The following is a 26,783-nucleotide window of genomic DNA, read 5'->3' on the forward strand; positions in this document are numbered from 1 at the left end:
GATATAAGTTGTACCTTTTATAGAATTCATAACATGCAACCATAGTGCATTATTTAGTTTCATTTCTGCACTTAGCCATTGATATTACTATTTCAGTAAGGCACAGACCATTTTTCCTGCAGGGTCTAATTGCTATTTGTTTTTGCCCAAGAGTGTTTTTCATTTTAGAGAGCCTGTTGTCCTCTAAAAGTTCAGGATGCATTCATAGATTCCTCTCTTCCTCTCTTTTCCCTTCCCATCCCCCTCCCTTCTTTCTCTTTTCTTCTTATTTGGTTTATACAACCTAGCATGCACCAAACCCATGATCCTCCTGCCTCATCCTTCTAAGTAGTGGAACATTATACGTCTTTTCAAAATTTTTGTAATAATTGTTTTTAACATCCCTCCTTACTAGTTACATTACCTGTTGGATTTTTAAAATAAGTTTTGGCTATTTTTTATTGTCATAGTGGGTTGTATTTTAGTCTTTCTTTTCATGCATATATACATGTATATACATATATACACATGTATATATATATATATATATATATATATATATATATATATATATATATATTCTTATTTGTTTTTCCTTTGAGACAGGATCTGACTGCATAACCCAGTCTGGTCTTGAATTCAAAATCCTCTTCCATATGCTTCCTGAGGGCTGAGATTACAGATGTACACCATTGCACCAAGATGGACTGTAATTTTATTGGTTGCCAGACATTCTTAAATTTGCCTGGTTGAATGCTGGGCTGTCTTTAGGTTTGCTTTGGGGAACAATTAAAGTATTCGGAACTAGTTCCCCCAATTAGCTTGTGTTTTATAATCTTAAATAACAAATGACATAATCTAAGGATAGTTTTCTCTTCCTAATAAGACAAAACCTTCTCACATTCCTTATGAGTTATTAGATTTTAGATACTGGCTTATAGTGTATGGACACTCAATATGGCCTCTGTCAGCTCCTTGAGTCTATAATAACTTTGAGGAGGGAAACATGCCTCTTCTAAATGCTTCATTTGCACAATTTCCCCTTCTCCTCTCTTCCTGAAACTACCTGTCATTTTGTCCCCACCATTATTCAACAGTAAAAAAAAAAAGTGTAGATATATCTTGACGCTGTAAAGATCTTGAAATACCAACTATTTAATTACAAAATCTACTTGACAGTAGCTAAATAAATTTTAAAGCTGTATTTTAGAAAATGAAGTCATGGATCTTGTAGTAGGATTTACAAATAAACCATAGACATAGAGGCTTCTTCAAAAGCTGAATGATTAGAACAAGTTCTTAATAGCGGAAAAAGATTGAGATCTGTTCTTACAATTCTGACACAAGGCGATGTAGAGGACATAATTCATCCCTGTTATTGCTTGTTTTATGATTTCGGGGTCGTCATGGGAACAGAAGAGGGAGAGCTCTGCAGCCAGGATACCTAAACACGGAGCATCGATACTCGGCTAATTGGAAAACAAAGGGCAAAGTGCATTAGCTTTGTGTAATCAACATTATAAGTTCCCACCGGATCCTCTTAATTAGGAGAGTAACACTTAGCAGCAGTTTTCAATCTGTGGGTTGCCACCATGTTGGCTAACACCAAGCTCCAAAACTTTACATTACTATCCATAACAGCAGTAAAATCACAGTTCTGAAATAGCAATGAAAAGGATTTTGTGTTTTATTAACATCACAACATGAGGTATGGTGTTAATAAAGGGTTAGGAACTACTGATTTAAAATCTGTACACAGATTCTGGCTCTGCTGATAAATCTCAACTCCCTGTGCTGTGGAATGAGGGTAAGCAAACAGGAGGTGATGCAGGGAGGAGTTCCTAGAACATTGCTTAAAGTAATAGTAATTCAACCTTAGTCTATATTTCCTAATCCAGATAGCAACGGGTAGGTAGCAAAGGCCTCTGTGACGGAGTGAGACACCAATAAAGAAGACCTGCAGGGACTGAAGCTTTGAAGGTTTTCAAACTATTGTAAAACTTCAATTTTCCTGTGCAAAACACTCTAAGTGACTCTATGAGTGAATTGTGAAACTATTTTCTTCCTAGAGTTAGTTGACTCTTACTAGAGAAATTAATTGTTTAAACCCCACAAGAACAAAACCCTCTTTTCCAGGGGTCCTGAGTTCAAATCCCAGCAACCACATGGCGCCTCACAGTCATCTGTAATGGGATCTGATGCCCTCTTCTGGTGTGTCTGAAGAGTGACAGTGTACTCACATACACAAAATAAATGAATAAATCTTAAAAACAAAAGAGGACCAAAGCCTTAAAGCATGTGCTTTCAATTTCTAAGCTATTGTCATAGTCTATGCACCTCTCCTCATACTTTCTTTAACACATCAGCTAATTGAATATTTAGACTTTTGTCTTGAATAATGTATCTGACTGGACTAAATGCAATTACAGAGGTGGGTAGAGAGATAAATGGAGATGAGATGGAAGGTGTGTGTTTTTGTGAAGATGTGAGTACCCTTTGTCACCCTCTGGGATATAGTTTCTTAAGGATAAATTGCTTCATCAACCTTTGTCTGGAAGAGCTGGTAAGATATCCCTTGTTACTAAGATGTTGTTAACCTAGATAGGTGGCTTTGGTGTTCGTTATAGCAAGTATGGATGGAACATAGACCCCAAATGTACCTTCTGGAAAAATCCTTTCTACTCTTTCTTAAGCCATTTCTTTGTCTCTGTTCTCCAAAGTCTCAATGAAGTTACCTGAGCCATGACCCGCTGCCATAATTGAATTGAGATGCTGTCAGAGATGGTCTCAGTGGGAGAAGGGGAGGCAATGCACCTCCTTTTCCTTGGGCGTCCTTCCCTCCCATGCTTCTGCGTGATACTGTCCTATGACACTACATTTTTCAGAGCCCTCTAACCCATAATCTACAAGTATATAGCAGGACCCTAATTACATTTTTAACTTTTTGATTCTTGGTGAATTTCACATCATGCACCTTGGTCCTGCTCATCTTGCCATCCTAGTACCCTTGCAAACCGCCCATCCAAAAAACAAGCATAGAAAACATCTCATGGAAACTGTAGTGTGCCGCAGCATGTCCCACAGTGTACCCCTCTGTTCACACATCTTCACTTGTTATTTTTCATTACAGTGAGTCATTGGTTCAATATTCTGGCTTCTGTGACACCACCAGTATTGGATCCTTATCAGGACTCCTCCCTGTTATCCTGTTGTTGCCTCATGTCATGGAGATCCTGTGGCTTTGGGACAGCAGTCTGTCCCTTTCATGTGTCCTATCTATTTGCAGATGATATAGATTTTTGGGATAGGGCAATTCAGAGCCCTTGATCTGGGACTAGGTGGTAGCTGAGGTGGTCGGCCCACTGGCTCTCCCTTTTTTGCACCACCAGGGTAAGCCCTGCTTTGGCTAGGCTACCCAATATGTTCATGTGAAGGAGGCAGGATCAGTTGACCCATTCTCATGCCTGCTTATCTACATCCAATCAAGGGTGGGACCCACTCTCCCAAGTGCCTCAGCCTATGAAGGGCTAGACCAGCTCTACCATGCTTACACCCTTGAAGCTGGCTCACTGGTGTCTTTTCCATCAGGGTCACCTTCACTGTGTTGCTCAGGGCTCATTCTCCAGCGTACTATAGCCCTTGAAGTGCAGTGCTAGCAGTCCCACCTTCATGACCACAGGAGCAGTGCTCTGGGCTACTCCAAGTGGCAGGTAGGGGAGAGCTCTCCTTAAAGCTGGCTCACCCATGACCCCTTGACCAGGGCCAGCCCTACTGTGCTGTGCAGAGGAGGTACAGAACCCTCTGTGTGTGTGTGTGTGTGTGTGTGTGTGTGTGTGTGTGTGTGTGTGTGAGAGAGAGAGAGAGAGAGAGAGAGAGAGAGAGAGAGGGAGAGAGAGAAGAGCGGATGAGTGCGAGTGCATGGGGGACAGGAAGCAGCCTGTGGGATTGGTTCTCTCCTACCTTGTGGGTCCTGGGAGTAGAACTCAGGCCTTCAGGCCTAGAGGCAAACGTATTTCACGCATTGAGCTGTCTGTCCTGCTTGTACTTTTATTTCCTGTTGCATGTGACAGAGCTCCTCAGCGCGTCATCTATTTTATGACAAGCAGTTGGGAGGGCTGTTACTTTTCCCCAACTTTTCTCTGCTACTTCTACTATCTTTCTTCTCTTAACTATACTCTCGCCATCTTTATTAGGACAGATTGATGTGTATGTAAGACTTGCTATTTTAACCCTTGTGAAATATGTAATTTTGTGGCACGAAATTCACGGACAGCGCTTTGCAACCATCTAGCACCACAGTGTTTTCAAGTACGTAGGCATCCTTTGCCCACAAAGTAGCTATTCAAATCTCTTCATTATGGGCACGCCCACCAGCTTTATGTCGAACGATGCCCATGTTGTGCTGTTTACAGAGAGGGGATCATCCACATGAGGTGGTTTCCGGCAAGTCTTCTCTTCTCTGGTACGAGGCTGTGACTCAGTGATATGCTGCGTACGACTATATCACACCTTGCTTGTCCACACATTTGGTGGCTTTGGGGTTGCTTCTGCAGAGCTATTTTGAATTTTCCTGCAGGCAAAACTGATGTGAACACTGTATTTCTGTTTTTCTTTGCTGAGTTCACAGCATCTATATCATATTCAGCAAAGAGTTTCAGGGTTTTAATGGTTGGTCTTAAAGTTTAAAATGAAAATGTAGTCTGTGAACAAGTAAAATGTCTATGGCAGAGCCGTGCTCACTTTACTGGGTTTCTTCTTGTCTCATACATATGCCCTCACCATCCCTGGGGCAGAGTCAGCTTCTCATCTGTACTTTGAATGATATATTTTGATAGGAAATTTTCTCTTTAGTTACTTTAATTTCTCTGTTTTAGTGGTAAGGTTTTCTCAAGTATTGGGTCACTTTTGATTAACTACTCATATTTAAAAAGCTGAATAAGTGAATGTAATAATCCTTCATGGTGGGGGGTTTAATTGGAAGCAAAACCAGATGCTTTGCTTGGGAATGGTTGAGGAATTATTTTTCCTCAGAATGCTTAGCAAAGATTTTCAGGAAGAAGGTTGTCCCCGCACATGCCTTTCAGTGAGCTTCATTTTGTGCCAAGAAAAGGGACACCAGGTCTTCAGTATAGGTTTCCAATGACTCCTTTCAGTCAGCACACACATTTTCATTGTTGCAATTTTCTTGGCTCTAGACTCCCCTGGACTCTTTTACAACTGTGCAATCCCAGGGCCCAATGTCCACTGCCACTGGACTCCTCCGTCCAGAGTATCGGTTATCACTTTCTATTTAGTCTGCCTTTGAGAAGTTCAGCAGGGAAAGCCCTTCATGGATTCCTTGTGTTTCTGTTTATGCACACAAGTGACTAATTAGCACACTGACATCCTGTGAGGGTGATGCAAAGAAGGACGTTATGTGGACAATGTGCCAACAGGAACTCAAAACCCTGAGTTTTTGTCCTTAGACTCTTGACAACAGAAACTGTTGGATAAATATATCTGTTGTCTAAAACTGTTAATATTAAATTTTTATTTAGCTTATAGACAATGCCCAGAGTAGGATAATGCGTTAGATATCAATAAATAACAAATATACAAGACCTAGCCCAAATTCTTCCTTTGACTTTCCCTGACTGATCTTTGCTAGAACAGTCTTTACTCCATTTGAACTCAATGGGGACCTGTTCTTTCCAGTGGCCATTTTGCACATTGGAGTCTTATATTCTGTTCTCTCGCTTCTGTCCTTTTATGAGGCCAGTAGCAATATATTCATCCTTCCATGTGCGCAAGGAACAGAAACAGGAGCAATCTATCGATGGCACAATGGAACAGTCTTAGCTGATCTAGGACGCCATGTTTCTGCCTGCAGAAATATGCTCTACTTAATTGAAGTGTAGGAGTGTAGGGTATCCTCTATGTTATCATGTGAGGGAAATCACCGTTTAAAAAAGCATTCCAGCAAGAAACAAATGGGAGTCAAGGTTCTTTAACAGGCCAAGAGCCTCTAAAACTTGGAATGACCTAGGCAAGGATGGTTTATAAAATAAAGTATCTGTCTAGTGTCTGGGCAGCACTGTAACACAGAGTATGTAGCTTTCTTAGTAACTTAATCAGAGGACACAACAAATACTCTTTGTGCTAGCTACTGAAATAGACAGCAGACATAGGAAGCCCCGGTTTTAATTTATTATGAGTAGTTTGGATTATGTAGTTCTACACATATGGTTTGATTTATATTTTCTCACTGAATTAACCATTTTTCTATGACATTGATTTTTTAAGACAAAGCTGACTTATTGAAGTTTATATCCTCATGTTCAAAATCAGTAGCTGGACAGCTGGAAATGATCTGAAAAGTGCTGATGGGCTGCCACCTTGTGGCCTGGGTGACCACTGCAAACCACCGCAGTGCTAGGTACTATTAAACAATAAACAGAACTATGTGGATTTTCTCAACGTGCTGAAGCTAACAATGTTTGACTTCGGATTCACACCGGAATGTATGAGATCATGTTTTTCACACATGAAGTGTCCTGTGGGCAACGGAGCATGTGCTGGGCTACAGTAAGGGAGAGAGAGGGGGGACAGGTCATGTAAGACAAAAGTCCAAATGGCTGACCTGTTCCCTGGGTGCAACTTAGTGGACTACACCAATATATCCAGAGAGAAGTGTGCGATTAGACAGGGAGCAAATAAGTGGTTGGCGTCAAATAATTGCTGGGTGAGTGACATATATTAAGAGTTGAACAGAAGATATATTAGAGATGAACTATTCTTAATCCTAAGCCTCATTTAGGTAATTAAATGAACAATTAGTTGGGCACATTTGAAAATTACTTAGAGGATGGATTGGAAAAGCAACTCTTGACATAAGCATCCACAGGAGGGAAATGTTCACAGTGTGAGGTTTCTGAGAAGGAGAGCAACGATGCATTCAAAGCAGAAAGCCTCAGAAGAGCTTGACCATTAGGACATCGTTTCACTTTCCACGAGAAATTTAACAATCATATGTAGTGGTATCCCAGTGTTCATGAAGCTGTAGAAAAATGGACATTCTAAGAATACAGACCATGTGTTTATGAACCTTAGCTATTCGTGCCTTTCTCCTAAAAGTTACTTCCCTAAGCATGCCCAGATCACTTCGTGTTGTGTGAAGTGGAAAAACATAAAATCAACTAGAAAGTAGAAATGCTGATCATAACATAACAAAACCATGAGACATAAATCTCCTTTAGGAATGTAAAATAAAGCTACATGTGTCGAGACATCAATGAGACACAGTATTTTAAAAGTCCAATGAAGAGCCCTAGGCAAACAGTGCAATTTTAATAAAAAATGGGGGTAATGAACACATAGCTTAACAGGAAGCATATCACACTTACAGGGGGAAGAGTGAAGAGGCTAGTGGTCTAGGTGACTTTTGTGTTATCTGAATGGCCAGAGGCTTCCTCAGGCTCCCACAAGTACAACCAGAGGGAGATACATAATAGGATAGGTGACCATTGTATTATCTGTATTGACCAGGGGCTGCCCCAAAACCAGAACCAGAGATGGCTAATAGCATAGATGACCTTTACAGCCTCTATGATCAGACCACACAGATTTTTCCTAGGCCTTTACAATGATACATGTAGCCCATTTCTAGAACCCATATTTCTGGAGAAGGGAGACTTTGAGAAGAGTTTTGATGTATTTATGCCTCCTGTGCACAGAAGATAACCAGGTACAAATTATCCAGATAATCTTATGTACTCCACCAGGAGACTCTTTCACAAGTTTTGCTGTGTTTAAATATGCTTACAATAAACTGCCCAGGGTCAGACTCTAGAAATTTGGGCTAACTCTGGCTAAGGAGTTGTGTTGAACCAGATTTTCTTCTTACCCCGTGAGGATTGTTACTCTGTAAGCCATAACATTTGCTGAGAACCCTCACAATTAGTTGTATGCCTTTAGAACAAAGAATAAAAGATTTTAGAAGACAGGAAATAAGGTACGAATGAAATATCTGTGACACAGGGTCATCAGAGAAGAGTCTAAATAGCAAAAATCTGGGTTTTGAGGTGCTCATTGTATGTATGTAAAATAGAATACAGTTTCATCATCACTGGAAAAAGCGCTGCTCTCATTGGTTCACAGTTACGGAGGCCATTGGCTCTTTCCATATAACCCTGCCTCCAGTCCGCTAGTACTAAGCCAGCATCAGTGATCTCAAGACCTAAGACTTGACAACTGCAGTCTTGAGCTGGCAGCATTACCGGAGTCAGCGACTTACGTATTTCTTGACTCTCTTGGAGGCAAATATTAACACCCTGGTGATAACCATCATTGCTCGTTCTTGCTGGTACAGAGTATCCTCATTCATCCAAGTGGCCATTTCCTGTCGGAAACATTAACAGCTGCTTTAGAGCCATAGCAACTTCCCTTCTGAACGGCTCCTCTTTGTAGTTCCCAACTTTACTCAGGCAGGCAACATTAGTCTACTGATTAATCCATACGGGATCTCATTCCTCCTAAGTTACAGTAAACACCGACCTTGGAACGACTGCACAACTTCCACTGTTATACTTACACATTTATGTTTTATTAAATTTATTTGACAGTTACTGATATTCACTATAATCCAAATTCTGGGTATCTTCAAATGTTTCGTATGAGACTGTGATGCTATGTCACCTCATTAAGTTCATGTTTTCCCTTTGAAAAGCATAAAATTTGTATTTCACCTTTAAGAAAGAACTAAAATTGTATCTGATTCAGAAATGTCAACTTACCCAGGAATTATTCTGCCTCTTGATTTATATATTCCGGACACAGCACCTTGAGGTCTGTGTACCTACAGAACTGCCACCATGATAGAGGACCCTGTCAAGATTTATGACTTGCACCTTCCAAGTTGTGGGGGTAACTACGCCTGGACCTGTTGAGTCATAGCCATGACAGTGGAGGTGTGGTTTTCTGGGATTCATGAGCAGATGCTGCAAATCAGCTAGTGCTGTGGTCCTTTCAGTACCTGTCCAGAAACCATGTATTTGAGGACCTAGCTTGCCCCCAAAATCTCTGAAATGGCTTCAGGACCCTTCTCCCATATTCCACTTGATGGACAGTGTCGTGTTTATAAAAAGATAAAGAGAGAGTGAATACATTTTGGTGGATGTGTAGTCAGGTATGGGGGAAGGGGGTCCCCCTGGGGGCCTATGCTGAGGCATCCCTTCCCCCTGAGGGACCAGACACTACAGTATAGAATAGAATAGAGTATTCATGGCATGGGGAGAGGGGTTGAGAGGGTAGTAGAGGCAGAGAGAGAGAGAGAGAGAGAGAGAGAGAGAGAGAGAGAGAGAGAGAAAGAAGACTGGCCATGAGCACATGGAGAGAAGGGAGAAGGGAATGGGGAGAGAGGAGGAAGGGGGAGGGGACAGAAGCAGAGCAAGAAAGAGCAGAGAGCAGAGAGCAGAGGGGTCAAGCTGCCTCTTTTATCACTATCAGGCATACCTAGCTGTTGCTAGGTAACTGTGGGGCGGGGCTTAGACAAAATGCTAACAAACAGAACCTGGCAATGCAGGTTGATCTCCTGAGTAAGCACAGATTGGTTTGCAGTTCATTAGCATTCCATCTCAAACACACTTTGCTATAGTTTGCATGTCTAGGGTGAGAGTTATCCATATATTTGCATTGTACAACACTTTTAATTAAACATTTAATATTTAAATTTTATTTCCCATCTCTCATTTTACTGTAACTGATCAAAAGAAGCGATGTAGGGAAATGGACACTTTGCAACTTAGAAACTTCTGGATAACCTAGTTCTAAAATGGAAACAGACAAGATAGAGTTACTGACATCTTAACTTCTCCTTCCAGAAGAGGATCTTACATTCACATTCTGCCTTTCCTGAAGTTATAGAACACAGGCACATTTCCTCCAAGTCTCAGTAGATGTCTAACAAGATTATCCTTTATGCTAGACTCCAGCACCTTGCTCCCCCTTTCTGAGACTTTATCCATGTGACCTTTGTTTACATCTTTCTACAGGTACCCTGACTGGGACCTTAAAAGTCGTCCATAAGAAGATTTAGATTTAGGATTCTACTATAACTCATCTTCAGGCTCTCACAATGGCTACTAAACTTCTATTCATAGCCTGTGTCACCCACTTTCCAAACTGATTTCATATGTGTATATACGGTTATAAGAACAGTCCTATTTTTTGTACCAATTTTCTAAGTCCATTTCAAATTATGTGAGAATATCTGAAAGTAGGTGATTTAAAAATAAAGTATTCTTAGAAATTCTTCTAATTCTTGAGGCTAAGAGGTAGTTCAGGGTCAAGGAGCCCTTCTTGCTGCACATCCCATTGTGGGAAGAGAAGGGGAAGAGTATAAATGGGAAAGAGAAGGAAGAAGGAAAGTCCCTCTTTTTATCCAGAGCTCATGATATGGTATTAGTTGCTGAGGGAGTACTTCTCATGATCCACCCAACTCTTAAAGCTCTCAACACTGTTGCCTTGGAGAACCTAGAGTCTAATATATGAATGTTGGATAAAGCACAGGGAATTGTGTACAGGAAGCTAAGCTGTACATGGGCATGTATTCTGGTTCCTGTTAAATGTCAACTTGGCATAACCTCAAATCACCTGGGAAAGGGACCCAACTGAGAAATTTCCTAAGCCTCCAGCTGTGTCTACAAGGAACTGATCTAACTGATGAGTGATACAGGAAGATCCAATCCATTGTGATGACATTATTCCTGGAGCAATTGGTCCTGAACTATGTAAGTGAAGAAAGCTAGCTGATCACCAGCATCCTAGCAAGCAGGAAAGCAGGGTGTATTTTTTTTCTTGCTCTTGTCTGCAGATATGGTATGAGCATCTGTCTGAGTTCCTGCCAGCATGACTACCTTGGAATTATGGATTATAGCCTTCAATTGTAAGCCAAGTAAACCCCTTCCTCTCCTAAAATGATTTTGGTTACAGTGTTTAACACAGCAACAGAAATTAAGCTAAGACAGAGTCCTTGGCTCCAGCAGTGGTCAACATAACGTAAACATGCATCATCACAGAGTTGCTGTGCCATTGTTGTATAGACTGGAAAGGAGTTTACTGTTCTTTCCTGCCCTCCTCTCCCCTCACTCTCACAATTCCTGCAGAAGACTTGACTTTTCAGTAGCCATCAATACTATTTCACAAAACTTTTTCTTTTAACAACTCAAAGTAAATTGCTAAGTCTGTAATTTCACATCATTGGCAATCTGGAAAAAGGAAATTCCAACATTCCAGATGAAGAGACAAATATGGCCAATCAGAAATAAGCAGACTGCTCTAATCTGTTTATATTTCTTTTTGTTTTAAAGATTTATTTATTTCATGTACATGAGTACACTGTTGCTGTCTTCAGACACACCAGAAGAGAGCATTACAGATGGTGGTGAGCCACCATGTGGTTGCTGGGAATTGAACTCAGGACCTCTGGAAGGGCAGTCAGTGCTCTTAACCACTGAGCCATCTCTCCAGCCCCCTGTTTATATTTCTAGTTAAACAATTTGCTCTGCTTTTTACCTTTAAGATTTGTATCTTGTAGAAGTCTTTAGACACTAAAATAAGAAGAGTGTCTTCAAATATGTTGAAAATATTTTGGTACAAATTCTGAAATACAAAACAGAAATGTGTAATCGGCCAGTCTTAAATAAAATTCTACTAAATATGTATAGCTTTGCATTTAAGCATCCTACTTTCTCCCTGTAAACTGAGTATGAGAAAGGTGAGGGGCAGGTGACTCTGCTGCTATGACTTCACTCATTAGTGTCTTCTCTCACTCATTAGCATCTTCTCTCACTCATTAACATCTTCCACTACAAGTATGATGTAGTAATGTAGACAAGACAGAAACCAGAAATGTTGTGCATCTTAGGAAGCTTCTTGTACATTTCTGTCTGCCCCCTCCCTGCTTTCAGTAGTTCCCAACAAGCTCCTTTCTCCTCCTAAACCAATTAAGTCAAACTATCTTCACTCGTTTGTTCCTATAAGTTTGTGCTATCTGTTAAATCCAGTGGCTGTAGTCCTGAAGATTTCAGGGGTATGGATAAGTGAGAAAAGTATTACATGTTAGAACAATGAAGATATAGACAAATTCTAAGCACATAGGTGCACTATGCTGGTTGCTGCAGTGTATGCCAAGACCTTGTCATTAGTAAAGGAAGAAAGAGCCTACCTCCAGGTCCTCAGTGTCCTCAGAGGTCCACCCCATTGCTTTCACTATGCTAAGACTTGGCATGGAAAATACCTTTTTGAAAGATAGCTGTATTATCCTCAACTGTGATTCAAACTGCATCAGAGGATCGACAAAACTGATAAGAAAAAGGAATAGAATAACTAAGTCAGTGAGATTTCAAATATAACTTAACTTGATTGGAGTTTTCTTAGAATGAAAATATTAGGCATGAGATGTAGTTTTGGTCTTTATATGGTACACAAATTTCAAAAATCTCTTAACAATGATGCTTTAAGTACCAAAGAATGAAGTTCTTTGAAAATATGGTATGTGGTTGTTTAGAAATCAGAACACTTCCAGAGAAATACAGTTATAGATTGATTACATGCCCAGGCAGATCTACAAATCCACACTGTGCCTCAGGTAATTGGGCAGAATTCTTACCACATTTCTCTAGCCAATGATACTATGTTTTACACATGTCAATATTTCTGGTATTAGTAAGCATCTTCAACATGATTGCAAAAGAAACCTGACCACCATTGACCAAATCTTTTCTGATTATCCATACAGTCCAGTAACTCTAAGAGAGACCTTAAGGGAGAAACTATATTTGCTGAACTAGGCTGAAGGAATTGTGAATAATTAACTCCTTATCATTATGTTTTAAATCTATAACATTTGCAAGATTATTTAGTTAGTGAAATCAGGGAACATTATAGCTTACATACCTGGAGTTCATGGCCAAAATCATGGATTGTTCACTTAACAGGCCCGAGTATGTATCCAATAGGATTTCAGCTTTGAGCTGCTAAGGCACAGAAAAAACCCCAAACCCAAGGAATAAACAATTACAATTCAGTAATATTCATGACACCATGTGATGATCTCCCAAAACAGAGAATAAAGGAAGAATTAAAAAAAGAAAATTGGATTGTAGTTACAGAGTTCACAGGATTAAAACTAGAAGTTCTGTGGTTCAACCCACAGTGTAAGTGGTTTTTACAGCCAGCCATTATGCTTTTGGAGCATGTACTGGCTGGTTTTATGTGTCAAGTTGACACAAGCTGAAGTTATCACAGAGAAAGGAGCCTCAGTTGAGGAAATGCTTCCCTGAGACCCAGCTGTAAGGCATTTTCTCAACTAGTGATCAAGGTGGGAGGACCCAGCCCATTGTGGGTGGTGCTGTCCCTGGGCTGGTAGTCTTGGGTTCTATAAGAGAGCAAGCCGAGCAAGCCAGGGGAAGAAGCCAGTAAGTAACATCCCTCCATGGCCTCTGCATCAGCTCTTGCTTCCTGCCCTGTGTGAGTTCCAGTTATGACTTCCTTAGGTGATGAACAGCATTGTGAATGTGTAAGCTGAATAAACCCTTTCCTTCCCAGACTTGCTTCTTAGTCATGATGTTTGTGCAGGAATAGAAACCCTGACTAAGACAGAGCATTTCAGACTAAATTTGTACAGATGTCCTTACCAGGTATGTGTCTATCTACCACTGAAAAGTTGAGTGCAAAGTATAGGTGTAGACGGGTACAATCTCATGATTCAACTTAGGGAAATGTCAGCAGGATAACTGAAGTCAAGTCTTACCACAGAGCACCTAAATTCACACTAGAGAATGAGGGTCAAGAGCCATTTAATGCACAGCTCTGGGACATAACCATGTAGCTGCTTAATGGGGGCAACTAAAGAGCTCTCAGTAGGAATATGCAATGCTCCTCCTCCAAAATGGAAAACTAGTTCCCACATAGCCAAATCAATGCAGAGAGAGAAAAATGGAGGCATCGCCCATTGTAATGTGATGACAGGGAGGACTGAAAACAAACCCAAATATCAATGAAGTTCAAGGGAGGTTTCAGGAATAATTTTACCCAGAGATGGTACCCTGGTATGGTACCAAAAACATAAAATGGCTGAAGAATGGAGTCCTCAATAAGTGGTATCCGAGGTTGGACCCTTGTCTTGTGTGGTATACCAAAATTAAGCCTTAATCCACTAAAGACTTAAAAGTAATATGAAAAGTATAAAACTCTTTGGTGGGGGGGTTAAGGAAAAAGCCCTCCCCCCAAAAAATTGGCCCTGACATTGATTATTTTTTTGGTTGTGGTGGCATTAAAATATAAAAAGCAAATCTGAAAATAAGTCAAATTTTGAGTAGAATAAAAGGTTTCTTTATTAGAATTAGAAAAACTTCCTAGTTGGGGTCTGAAGTAAGAAAGGGACATTCCCCTCCAGGCCTGACATTCTGTTGCATGTGCAGAACATGAAACACACTCTAGCCCCTCCTCCCTAGAGATCACTCCGAGTGGATGATACACAGAAGTTATTATCCTTTCTCTAAAATGCCTTTTCTTTCTCCTACAATAGCAAGTATTTAAGGAATGACCCTTGGGGATGTGTGTTGTTAGCCTACCACAGACTTCTGCAAGGACATAAAATCTGTATGCAGACAACCCTCACTACAATGTGAAGCTGTTTTCCATTGGGCCAGAAATGCACTGGCTCCTGTCCCTTTAGCATTGGCTAACCTAATGATCTGTCTTTGAATAGTTCTCTATGAGAAAAATCCAGGGCTTTTCTCATAAGTCAGGTTCCAACTGGCCTTGTATCCTTGGAAATCAGTAATGTTCAGAATGTTCTGTCATGCATAAAGGGTCTAAAAAGAGAGAAGCTACACTTCTAGATATTTGTTACCAAGTATAGACATCGGTAGCTTTAAAAAGTCTTCCAGGTGATTTTCAAGTACAACACCCTTTCCTACTAGGTGGCTTGTCACCTTACTGAATATTTCAACTTCAAAAATTTACCTACCACTTTCCGTTATTAACAGTACCTAACTTTATCAATGTCTTCCAGATAAAACAGGATGGATGTATATATGAACGCACAGAGATCGTGGTAGGAAGCACAAGACCTGCATGGGTTCAAGCTAGATGGGGGCCCAGCAGTGAGAGGGGGAAGTGAACACAGGGTCCCACCCTAGCCAAGGAGTTATTTGTAGTTGATAACTAACCCAGCAAAGGGAAAATCAACTTTCTTTAAAGGAGCATCATTAAGCATATCAACACACTATAGGGCAGACCCCATGCCCAGGAATAGTTGGCCAATACAAAACAAACTCCACCGTCTTTTTTGTCTTATTGGTTCTTTGCTTTGATTTTCATTTTTGTGGGTTTTCTTTTTGAGAGAGAGAGAGAGAGAGAGAGAGAGAGAGAGAGAGAGAGAGAGAGAGAATAAAATTTGACAGGTTGGGAGGTAAGGAGAATCAATGAGAGTTGAGGGAAGGAAAGCCAACAATATATTGCATGAAAAACTTTAAATAAATAAAAAAACAAAGTCCTAGTTATTATCATTGATAACGTTGAGTCCTTTTTATTTGAAACCTTTAACACCATAATTTATTCATTCAGTAACTGTTCTCAGTCCCCAGGGCAGGCATGTGGTTTTGTTTTAGTACCAACAGTCATGGTGCTAGGCTACCAACTCTACTATCAGACTTGGAGTTTGCTTACTGGCTCTGTTACTTCAACAATTATGTCTCATCTCCTGCCAACATTTGCTTCTTCTCAAAGTGGGCATAGCAGTAGTACTTCCCCTAGACGGTAGTTATGACACTCGAATGAGTATCATTTGTTTTTAGCACTCAGAGCTGCTCGGAGTTAGCTGGAGTTGTTATTTCAACAGGGAGGTTTGCTGTTTCTCTCTGTCTCTGTCTGTAGATCTCTCCCTCTCCCTGGCCCTCTCTCCTTCCCATGCCCCTCCTCCGATTGTAGCTCTAGCTTCCTTCCTCCACCAGCCCTTCCTTCCCTGTTTCCTTCTTTCTATCTTTCTTTTTCCATTCACAACACAAGGTCTTATGTCTTATCTCCTTCCCAGTGGTCATTATTCCTTCCCCAGCAGGTGGTGGCTGCAATTCCCTGCTAACTAGGAACCCATTCCCTTAGAGGAGTGTCTCTTTCAAGGTCCAGCAACAAGTTGAAGATGATTTCCACTATCCCTTTTTAATGATATCTTCCAGTCAGATACTTACTGTGACTTCTAAACGAGTTTATTTATTTATTTTTTGGGTTTTTCTGTTTTAGAGTTATCATTCATGTTTTTTTAAAAGGTGTGTGGTTGTGTGTGTGGTTGTGTGTGTGTGTGTGTGTGTGTGTGTGTGTGTGTGTGTGTACTTATCTGTATATGTACCACACGTACATATGAGACCATGAGAGAACATTTAATTTCTAGAAACTAGAGTTACAGGCAGCTAAGAACTGTCCAATATGGGTGCTGGGAACTGAACCCAGCCTCCTGCAAGAGCAGCAAGTGTTCTTAACATGTGAGCTGTCTCGCCCACTTCTGAAAGCTAGTATTCTTTTGAAGCAATATGAGTCCCTTGATTCAGTGAGTCAACATTTATAACCTGTTAATGCGTCTCAAAGGAACACTGGCAACTGTGTGTTTAGGCAGACTACCTTATCCACAACTGGTACCACTTCCGACCTCAAATTTTCACTTCACATGCACCTGTTGTCCTGAGTGGAGACTGTGAAGCCCTTGTCAATCATCCCTCTTTGCCTCAGAGTTAAAATACATTTTCTTGTTGCTGGTAGGATTGGCAGCTGAGAGCTTTCTGAGTAGTCTGAAATTGTCATTAGCCTCTCATCAGAACATGTGCCCCCTCTCTAGGGAAAACCTTCAGCTAATAGCTGAAGTCATTAGTTGCATACGACTGGTTGGCATAAAGCAGAAGACTCATCTACTTCTGTGCCTCAAAGAAGGTGAGTTCTGAAGAGCCATCTTGGTTTGAGACATACACCAACACCACAGCAGTGGCTGAGAACAGTTTTCTAACCTCATAACATTGCGTCTCCCCTCTACCCAATCCTTATGCTCCAGCCACACCCCACCCTAATCCTCAGTAGTATAACCTGAAAGTTCAAGAAACTGCTAGGTGGAAAATCCAATTAGACTCTGTGTCCTGGGCACTGTACCTAAAATACACAATTGCGTGGCTTTCTTTCTTGCTTTGCTTTTTTCCATACCCATGCTCCATCCTCTTCCTGGGATGAACTTCTCTTTCAACTGGATATTTCACCCACCTTACAAAGTCCATTGGCGTCTTCTCTAACCACAGGCAAGTCTGAAGGTGCCTTCGAGCATGTGCCTGTCTCATCCCACCTGCTGTACCTTCCGTAGAAGACATTTCTTAGTGCTACTGTAGTTCACTTTTCCATTGGACCACAGGCAATTTGAAACTAGTTCCTGCACTTTGTTGTTTTGCATCTCAGAACTACAGCATGATATTGCACTTATCACAGATACTCTAAAAGCTACTTTTGAATGTGTGAATGAGTAAGTGAGTGAATAAAATGCTAACACTTTCTTTTTTTACTTTTTCCTTCCTTTGAGTTACAGATGTTGACAAATGACCTCATGTCCAGGCTGGCAAAATTCAACTTGTCCATCAACTGTTACTGATGTTTTATTTTTAATGATCAGTAATTTTTTATACCTAGGGCCATAATAAAACTATCGAGAAATGTTTTTTTTTTTTTTTTCGGAGCTGGGGACCGAACCCAGGGCCTTGCGCTTGCTAGGCAATCGCTCTACCGCTGAGCTAAATCCCCAACCCCTAGAAATGTTTTGTTTTGTTTTCTTTTTTTTTTTTTCTTTTTTTTTTTTTCGGAGCTGGGAACCGAACCCAGGGCCTTGCGCTCGCTAGGCAAGTGCTCTACCACTGAGCTAAATCCCCAACCCTGTTGTTTTATTTTGTTTTGTTTTGTTTTTAAGAAATGTTTTAATAACTATTCTGACCCACTCCTAAAAATATTACATTTTATTGTGATGCTATTTTTTGCACCAATGTTGACTTAAATTAAATATTGATAGTAAAATGGTGATAGTTTGTTAAAAGTTCAATATGTTGTGTTTTTTTTTAAAAAAACTGATGGATGAATAACTACTGAAACTGATAGGTATTTTACACACTTTGAAGAGCACTAAAGTGAAAAATTACTTCTCTGACCTCTAGTAATGAACACCAAGAAAAGTCTGGGGGGGAAATCATAGAAGATAAGTAGAAAGAGAGATGAAAAGCAGGATGGCTTCTAAACAGAGAAATAATGTCATCTGATGTGGAGCTAAGGGAGAGGGGCCGCAGTTTGATGATTTCTTCGGTAATGGTATTAGAGTGATGAGACTTGTGGAACCATCAGGGTTTGGTGGGGGTGTTGAGAATCAGGAGGATTGGTGTAGATCCTTTTAACTTGGTGCTGAGGGCCATTTCCAAATGAATGAGATCATAGTGCTATAGGAGAGAATAAGGTAAAAACTGGGTTCCCACTGGAGTGCCTTCCTGCTCTTTGTTACCCACACAAGTGACGTTTTCATTTTAACTGGCAATAAGGCTGTGAGTGTAATGTTTCCCCTGGAGATGTCAGATGCACTAGTGCTCATTTAGAATATCACATACCACATGGTACCAAATCACAGAGGATTGCAGAGTCTGGAGACGGGTCACTAGGCAAGAAGAGGAAAAGGAATATGTAAGGAACAATGCAAACAATTCTCTTGTTACTTTAGTTAGACCTTCTCTCTAAAACTCAAGTTGTGCTGATTTAGATGGTGAAACTACATGCACACACGCACACGCACACGCACACGCACAGACACACACAAACATCCGTAATGTCTATTCCAGAGCAACACTTAACAGAAAGTGGCGAACACTAGGGGATCTCATGCAAGAGCAATGTGCCAAAGCTGAGTGGCATTTGTTCTAAACAGAGGGTGTTCTGGAGCCTATGATCCAATCTATAATTCAAATCTCAGCATTATTTTTAATAAAAAGAAGCTGTTCATAATAATTTTTATTGTGGCAAAATTTTCTGATAAGATATCAGTGTATTCTTGTTGGTTATCCTGAATATAACTGATAAAATTGTGAACAGAAAAAGTTTTCTGTGACAAGATCATCGATCCAATATTATCAGAAAATTTAATATATGTATATGTATTAGAGTTTCCCACTTCTATTTTTGCATATGATCAGAGAATATTTGTTATTTCTATTCTTATGGAATTTATACAAAAATACCTATCATAATATATATAGTGGTATGCAAGTTCTGTAAATGTTTTACTGGGAAACAAGAACAGATTATCTCTGTCTCTGTCTCTCTGTCTCTGTCTCTCTGTCTCTCTGTCTCTGTCTCTCTGTCTCTGTCTCTGTCTCTCTCTCTCTCTCTCTCTTTCTCTCTCTCTCTCTCTCTCTCTCACTAAAATCTTATTGTGTTTGAGTATTCTTGGGCCATACTGCCACTTGAAGTGAGTTAATCTTCAAGGTGCTACAAGGGAATACAGGGCATTAATACAAAATTAATTTCCCATCTTAGGTCCCAAAGTACTGCACATTCAATTTCCTAATGATCAACTACGCTTTGTCATTTCAGTTTCTGTAGGTCCAAAGCTAAGCATAGGTTTTTTTATACCCTCTGCCCAGGGTCCCTTTTCCCCAGCCACAGTCGTGTGAGCCAGGACTGTTCTATGGTCTGAGGCTGGTCTTCTTTCAAGGTCATTTAGATTATTTGTATAACACATCTTGAGTCCATCAGGCTTCTGCCTTGTTCTCTGTCAGTTTGGGCCAAGGCCATTTCTTATCTTCTAGAACCCACCCACAGTTCCCCATCATAAAGCCCCTATCCATGACTGATCAAACTGTCTTGTTTCCAACAGACTAGAGATTGAAACTACAGGGCTCCTGAAGTTCAGTCAGGCCCTCTCAGATAATCTCTCTTTAGATTAATTCAAAGACAATTTATTATTACCCTTAATTACAGCCAAAATCCCTTTACCTCATGTGTAATAAAAATGAAAGCCAGTGTGTTCAGAGGCTCAGTTCTTATTTTAACTTTATGAGGCAGGAACATTGGGTTCAAAAATATTGAGGTTTGTCTTTTTTTATAGGTAGGCTTTTCATAATTGTACTCATTATGAATTGTACATTCTCAGTGTGCAATTCTTTGTAAAAACAATAAAAATTTCATATACAATACTTCAAAGCTCAACTCAGCTTTTCTGTTCTGTCTTGTCCTTACTGCTCTGTTTCCAGTAGGGTTTTTCCCTGTCTTTTTATTTTCAACCTGTTTAATCTTAATCTTTTGAAAGACTTCATTTATAGATGCTAACACTGTAAACTCTATTGCTGGCACTTAGTTATAATTTAACCAGATTCATGTCTTTTAATAGCTATCCAATTCACACCCATTTAATAAATTTAATCCATTCCCATTTATTAAAGCAGCAGGATGTCCACACAGCTTAGGCTGTTTTTTTGTTGTTATTTTAAAATCTTTTATTAAGAGTGAAAGACCCCAGCTTAGCAGCAGTAACGCCATTTTGCAAGGCTGTACTTAAGATGACTGGTTCAGAGAAAGGTTAAAACACTGAGTACAAAGCAGCTGCCAAGCAGGATGTGTTTGGTTGAAGGCCTGGCAACAGGACGACTGCGGTTGAGCACCTGACAATGAAAAAAGCCCCGGGAGAGGTCCCACACCCTGGTGGGGGGCCGAGTCAATCGTTACGTTCCAAAAAGGTAGCTAAGAAACTTGCCCCCCCGGGCTGAACCCTTGGGGGGCCGAGTCAGCCCTTATGTTTCAGAAAGGTAGCTAGGAAACTTGCCCCCGGGCTAAACCCTTGCCACATTAGAATCCACCAATTATATCCCTGTAACCATGCATCTGCTTCTGTATGCTTGCTTCTGCTCCCCAAAATCCTATAAAAGCCCATCCTTGGTTCCGTGGGGCGCCAGTCCCCCGAGTGACTGAAGCACCCGCAGGTGCCTGTGCCTGTGTATCCCGACAATAAACCAAATCCTCTTGCTGATTGCATCCTGTGGTGTCTCGGTCTGGTCTTTGGAGTTAGAGGATCTCCATCCCGAGGGAAAGTTCTCCCTGAGAGCTTTTCAAGAGTTTTTTCATTGTGTGTGTGTGGAGGGGCAGAGAGAGGGGAGAGAAAGAGGAGGGGGAGGGAGAGGGACAGATGGACAGTGTTCATGTGCTCTTTTAATAGGAAGGTGCCAGGTCCAGCATGGCTGTGGAAGAAATGGTATGACACAGTTCCTGCCCCTGGAGCACAGCCAGCAGGATGTAGTTCTTCTTGAGTGCTGAAAATTGTTCATATAAGAAGTATTATTTTACTTTACGTTCTTCTGTTGGGGAATGTTCTCCCTGCTGAGGTTAATGACACCATGAAAATCAGAAACAGCGTGATTCCAAGAATTGAGAAGATGTCCATGTTCCTAGGCAAATGGAAATTCTGTGACCCTCAGGACAGCCTTTCAGGTCATGGGAAAGAACTCTGAAATATGAGTTCAAGAATATATAAAGCAGTGTAAGAACAGTTCTTTACAGGATTTCTCAACTATGCAAAATATAAGGATGTAATGCGAATTGTATGAAGACATGAAAGAATAGAGGCAGTTGTGTTAATGAGCCAGCTTTGTCAGAAAGATATTAAGAAAGGAGATAAAGAGATTTAGGTAGTGGTGATCTAAGGGCAAGATCCCACCCAGCTAAACTTATTGTTTGTGTTTGCAGTTGAACAAGGAATAGTTTGGACTTTTCAACTGGAATGAGCTGCAATCCAGAAATGGAGGGAATACCTGTGATCTAGATTTTGAGGTTTGAAGACACAGGCTTCTGGTCTGGATCTTGAAGAATAGCGGCCATGAAAAGCTTAGGCCTAGGCAAAGTGGTACACCCCTTTAATCCCAGAAGATAAAGGCAAGCAGATTTCTAAATTCAAGGCCAGTCTGGGACAGAGCAAGTTCTAGGTGAAGAAAACCTTAGGTCCAGGTATGATGTTATACACTTTTAATCCCAGCATTCAGGAGGCAGAACCAAGTTCAAGGTCTGTCTACAGAGCAAGCTTAGGCAGTGAGGAGTTGGAAAATGGGTGATAATGTAATAGAACAATGGGTTCCATGTTCTAGTGCCAGCAAGCAGAACTGGCAGCTTTGGACATGTCACTCTGCCTTTAGAGTCAAGGGGATAAAGTCATAAAATGCTGATTTGTGGGATAATCAAAAGGGAACCTGAGGTAAATGAATTGTTATGCAATCCCTAAGGAAGTAGCTTATACAAAATAAAGACTAAACTTTGATTTGCAGGCGAGAGCCATCTTGAGCAGAGAGCTATACACAGAACTGTCAGGTTGCATCCATCACCAACTTTGAGTCATTCATAAGTTGCTCCCAAACACCTCTTCCTCAGGACTCTCTCCCAAACTGGGGCCGGTCCTCAGTAGGGTTTATATTTTTGAAACAAAGATTAGTTGACTTGCTTTTTAAGTTAAATAAACTTTAGGCAGAACTTGCTGCTTCCCAAATAGGAGCAAATACCAAATTTTCTCACTTGTATTTTCTCTTCTTCACTCCACATAAAATTGTACTTGACTAAGTTGCTTAGTAAAATCTTCATGTCTTTGTTTGTAGTACTTGATTAGTTAATAAGCTCTAAGTATTAACAGGAAGCAATCATTGCACTTATATGACCTTCTTCATATCTTCTACTTTATTACTTTATTAGTGAGCCACTTATATAATCCTTTTCATACAGTTTCCTAATGGTGCCCTCACCTTCCTTTAGGCTTCAGCTCTATATTTGAATGAAGTCCATGCACAGGGCCAGGCTTTCTTTGGTCATTTCTTGCTGAGCTAATAAAAGTTTCTTTTCTATTAGCTTATTGAAGAGCTTATTGGCAATTACATTCCAATTCTTCTCATGTTCAGAACTGTTTGTTTTACTTTACTGAAAAAAAAATTGGTCGTTTATAGCACTCATGGGCTACCTTGTTTTTCAGGAGGGTTTCTTAGATGTTGCTCCATTGTCCTCTAGCTCTTCTGTGGAAGAGGGGGAGACTAGCTTACTCTTTCTCTTCCTTCTGTGTAGAACTTTGCCCTGGATTTTCAAAGATTTGCTTATTTATCTTTTTTTTCTTTTCTTTTCTTTTTTTTTTTTCGGAGCTGGGGACCGAAACCAGGGCCTTGTGCTTGCTAGGCAAGCGCTCTACCACTGAGCTAAATCCCCAACCCCACTTATTTATCTTTTAAGTGTGTAGCTTTAAGAGCATTTAAGTCAGCACTGGTTGTTTTAACTTCTCTAGAGGTACAGTGGGATTTGCAGCCTATTATTTAGGGCAAGCCTATTATTTAGTTAAGTATCTTGATTCATATAATTTTTTTCTGGGGGTGATGCAAATCCTGCAGGCCGTGTTAGCTCTCCCTCGTCTCTTATGCATACTTAGCATCTTCCACAGAGTGTTGATTGTGTTTGCTCTGTTTCCATCATGGCCCTTGTTCTATTTTCTCCTCCGCTTCCCCAAGTTGCAACATTTGTTCTCTAAATTCTTCCACCTCTACTTTTATACTCACTTTACATAGATACAATTTGTTTATTCAATGTAGAAATCTAGGTTATTTAAGCTTTAACAATATTTTCCCAGTTGTTTCATTGGCATTTCATTGCTCCATTTTTAATGGAGTCCCTGTTTATGTTGCTTCCTTTGAAATGATTGCATATTGAAGAGTGTGGTACTCTCACATCCATTGCTTTGTCTTATGGAGAATTCCCATACTTCTGTGCCAGAAGTAGATATGGGATTTGATGTTAGCCTCACCTTTGATTAGCATACGCTCGTTGTAGAAAATAAGGGGTTTCACCATGGTGCTCCACGCACACACATCACATTTTCATTGTCTTTACCCCCACATTACCATGCTCATAGGCCCTCCTGCCGACCCTTCTCTTCGCAATGTTTCTCTTACTTTCTTGTCTTGAAATCAAGATTCTGCTCGTGAGAGGGCTCATGGGGTATTTGCCTTTTGAGTCTGCCCTCATTCACTCAACAGAAACATCTCTAGTCCTACAGACTTTTGTGTACATCACATAATTTATTTCATATTACAGAACAATACCTTAATACTTTATACTGTATTTGCCTTATTTTTTTTCTTTATCTATTCATTCATTAATGGGCAAGTCTCACTCCATAAATTCAAGCTTTACTCTTTTCCTGCTAGTTTATACGCAGCCTTAGAGTATTACAGAATTGACCTTCTCCCTACCCATTCTCTGTCTCTATAATTTGTCTGTTGCTTCCTGTTTAGTCCAGGCTCATTAGCTTCCCCTTAGTTCAGTATTGAGCCATAGATGGTCTTCTAATGACTGCATTCCATTTCATTTCTCTGTCTAAGCTGCTAATCTTTTCTCCACTCTTCCCATCACCCAAGATAAGGTAACCATCTGCAAACAGTAGTCATAGACCTCTGTATGGATCTAACTGAAACATGTCATATTGATTCCCAAATCCCCTTCTACCTCATCTAACAGGAATATATGCATTTCTTATTTCTAAATTTTCCATGTTTCAATAAAAGAAGTTAGTGCTAGATCAAGACTTTGATTCAGTAACACTTTGTTCCCCAAAATTCTCACATGAAGAAATTTTAGGATAGGTCTAGAATTTTCTCCATGATATAATTTTTGCGATCCTGTTTTTGTGTTACGTTTACTTTTAGTAATTAATGCACAATCACTGATTTTCTTGACAATGAGTCTCATCATCTAACACCGGTGCTAAACTTGGAAGCCTTCCACTCCAGCCTCCCAGGGGCTGCAATCACAGGCGTAGACCACCATGCCTAGCTCTTTTATTATTTGTGCATTTAAACTTAGGAGGTTTTCACTGCTTGAAATTTATCTGTTTCCAGACATATTAAAATCTAGCTATATTGAGGAGAAAACGTTTTTCTGAAAAGAAATACAATTTTAGAACTTAAGCGGTTTAGAGAAGACATTTTTCTAGTGGGTACCTGCTGAGTGGCGATTTAGTTGGAAGTTAACATGAATGGCCCCGTGTGTTTGCAAGGCAAACGGCAAGTGATTGAAGCTGGAAAGAAGATAGATATTGTGGTGGTGGATTCTGTGTGCTGACTTATTTATTAAGTCAGCATAGTTATTGGAGTCTGAGCTAGGTGTGCCTTGAGAAAGTCTTTAGGAGAGACTGCCATATCAGTTGGTAAACTGTATAGAAAGCAGCTGTCCCTAGTGTGGGTGGGCATTACCCAGTCTGCCAAGGGCAGCAACAAGCACAACAATGGGTGAGCATCACCCAGTCTGTCAAGGACAGCAACAAGCACAACAAAGTCAGAGTCTCCTGTGCTTAACATTTGTGGTCTCACACTTTTAGAATTTGGCTGGAATGTATGGTATCAGTTCTCTGGCTCTCAGGATCTCAGATACCAGTCATTGGCTGGGCCATTGGTTTCCTGCTTTCCCAGCATCCAGACTGCAGATTGTACGACTTTTCTGTCATGAGTCGGTGACAAAGTCATTTCCTAATTTATCCATAGTTGGTTTTCTTTTAATAAAGCAACAGTAATAAGTGAAAAGTAAGAGAAGATATAGAAAAAGCAGACCTTTAGCAGCATACAGAAATTATAAAACAACCACTTACTTGTCTACAATTTCTCTGTACTTTCTGATGACATGAAGTAGTGAAGAGAAACTCTAATGTCACCGAAGGTACTTTTGGATAATTTTCAACCATGGGATTTCTTGGCAATGTTGATACCTGTCATGGCAACTGTGTGTTTCAAAGATTCCATTCTGGAATGGATGTGGCACGTGGCTACATTGTGCTAATGTATGCACAAGGATGCTCATCTGCACTGTCTCTTCTGAGGAGGGGAGCTTTCTGATTACTAAAAGGAAATTCTCCATACAGTTCAATAGTTGGATAAATTTTGACAGAAGACTCACTGAGAACTGAATGACAAATAAGCATATGGAATAAAAATTAATCAGACTTGATTTTATGGAAATACAAACCAATTAGTTATTAACTTCCAGCTAAAGTAAAAGTATAACAAAATCAAGTAACAGTTAAAAACAGTTCATTTTAAACATTGGCAAGGGCTAAAAAAAACCCCACCAGTATTTCTTAAGTAATTTGTAGGAGTACAAATAGATATAAATAAGTCATGAGGTGGTTTATGGCAAAATTGGAGCCTATTGTAGTAAGAATATTTTAATAAATCTTGGCACAGGGTTCCTTCCCGTCTTAGACAATTTATGTTCCCAGATGAAAGACAGACAGACAGACAGACAGACAGACAGACACACACACACACACACACACACACACACACACACACACACACACACACACACAGCCTTTATGCTTTAATATGCTTTGAGCAGTACAATAGGCAACTGCCTAACTTCTGTGCTGTAAGAATTAATTTTCTATCCATAGTCCTGTCATTACTCACTAATGTCTGTGTTCCATCGTGCCTACTCTTGACCCAATCGAGCAGCCCTCTGGGCTGAGTTCTCTTGGCCCTTTTACATGGCAGCTCTAGTTCTCCCTCTTAAACTGTGGTGAAACAAACACTGGGTTCCCAAAGCCCTGTGTTCATTTCTGCATTATACTCAGCTCCAGCCTGTGATCCTCCTCTGCACATGACGACAGCTGAGCTTGCAGGATGGGTGGTGAAAATATCCGTTGGGTGCCAGGCTAACTTGGGCACAAACGGTCCCCCACATAGGCCGCAGGGCAG

At 40.4% G+C, this 26,783-nt stretch overlaps 1 protein-coding gene across 4 annotated transcripts in view; it reads right to left on the minus strand.

Moving 5' to 3' along the window:
* The window catches only part of Mroh9 (maestro heat-like repeat family member 9), a 55,305-nt gene extending 29,484 nt beyond the window's left edge, over nt 1-25,821 (minus strand). For 2 of the 4 annotated variants that reach the window (XM_008769706.4, XM_008769709.4), the window contains exons 1-7: nt 25,679-25,821; nt 18,636-18,682; nt 12,913-12,992; nt 12,182-12,317; nt 11,530-11,616; nt 8,252-8,356; nt 1,313-1,448 (exon numbers count right to left, since the gene is read on the minus strand). In XM_008769706.4, the coding sequence (XP_008767928.1) occupies nt 1,313-1,448; nt 8,252-8,356; nt 11,530-11,616; nt 12,182-12,317; nt 12,913-12,992; nt 18,636-18,682; nt 25,679 (592 nt within the window). In that variant the 5' untranslated portion in view covers nt 25,680-25,821. The remainder of the gene's footprint in view (nt 1-1,312; nt 1,449-8,251; nt 8,357-11,529; nt 11,617-12,181; nt 12,318-12,912; nt 12,993-18,635; nt 18,683-25,678) is intronic. The other 2 variants (XM_008769707.4, XM_008769708.4) reach the window with 2 other exon arrangements.
* Between the last annotated feature and the right edge of the window lie 962 nt (nt 25,822-26,783).

This window comes from Rattus norvegicus, chromosome 13 (genome assembly GCF_036323735.1).
Source record: "Rattus norvegicus strain BN/NHsdMcwi chromosome 13, GRCr8, whole genome shotgun sequence".
Classification (NCBI taxonomy): domain Eukaryota; kingdom Metazoa; phylum Chordata; class Mammalia; order Rodentia; family Muridae; genus Rattus; species Rattus norvegicus.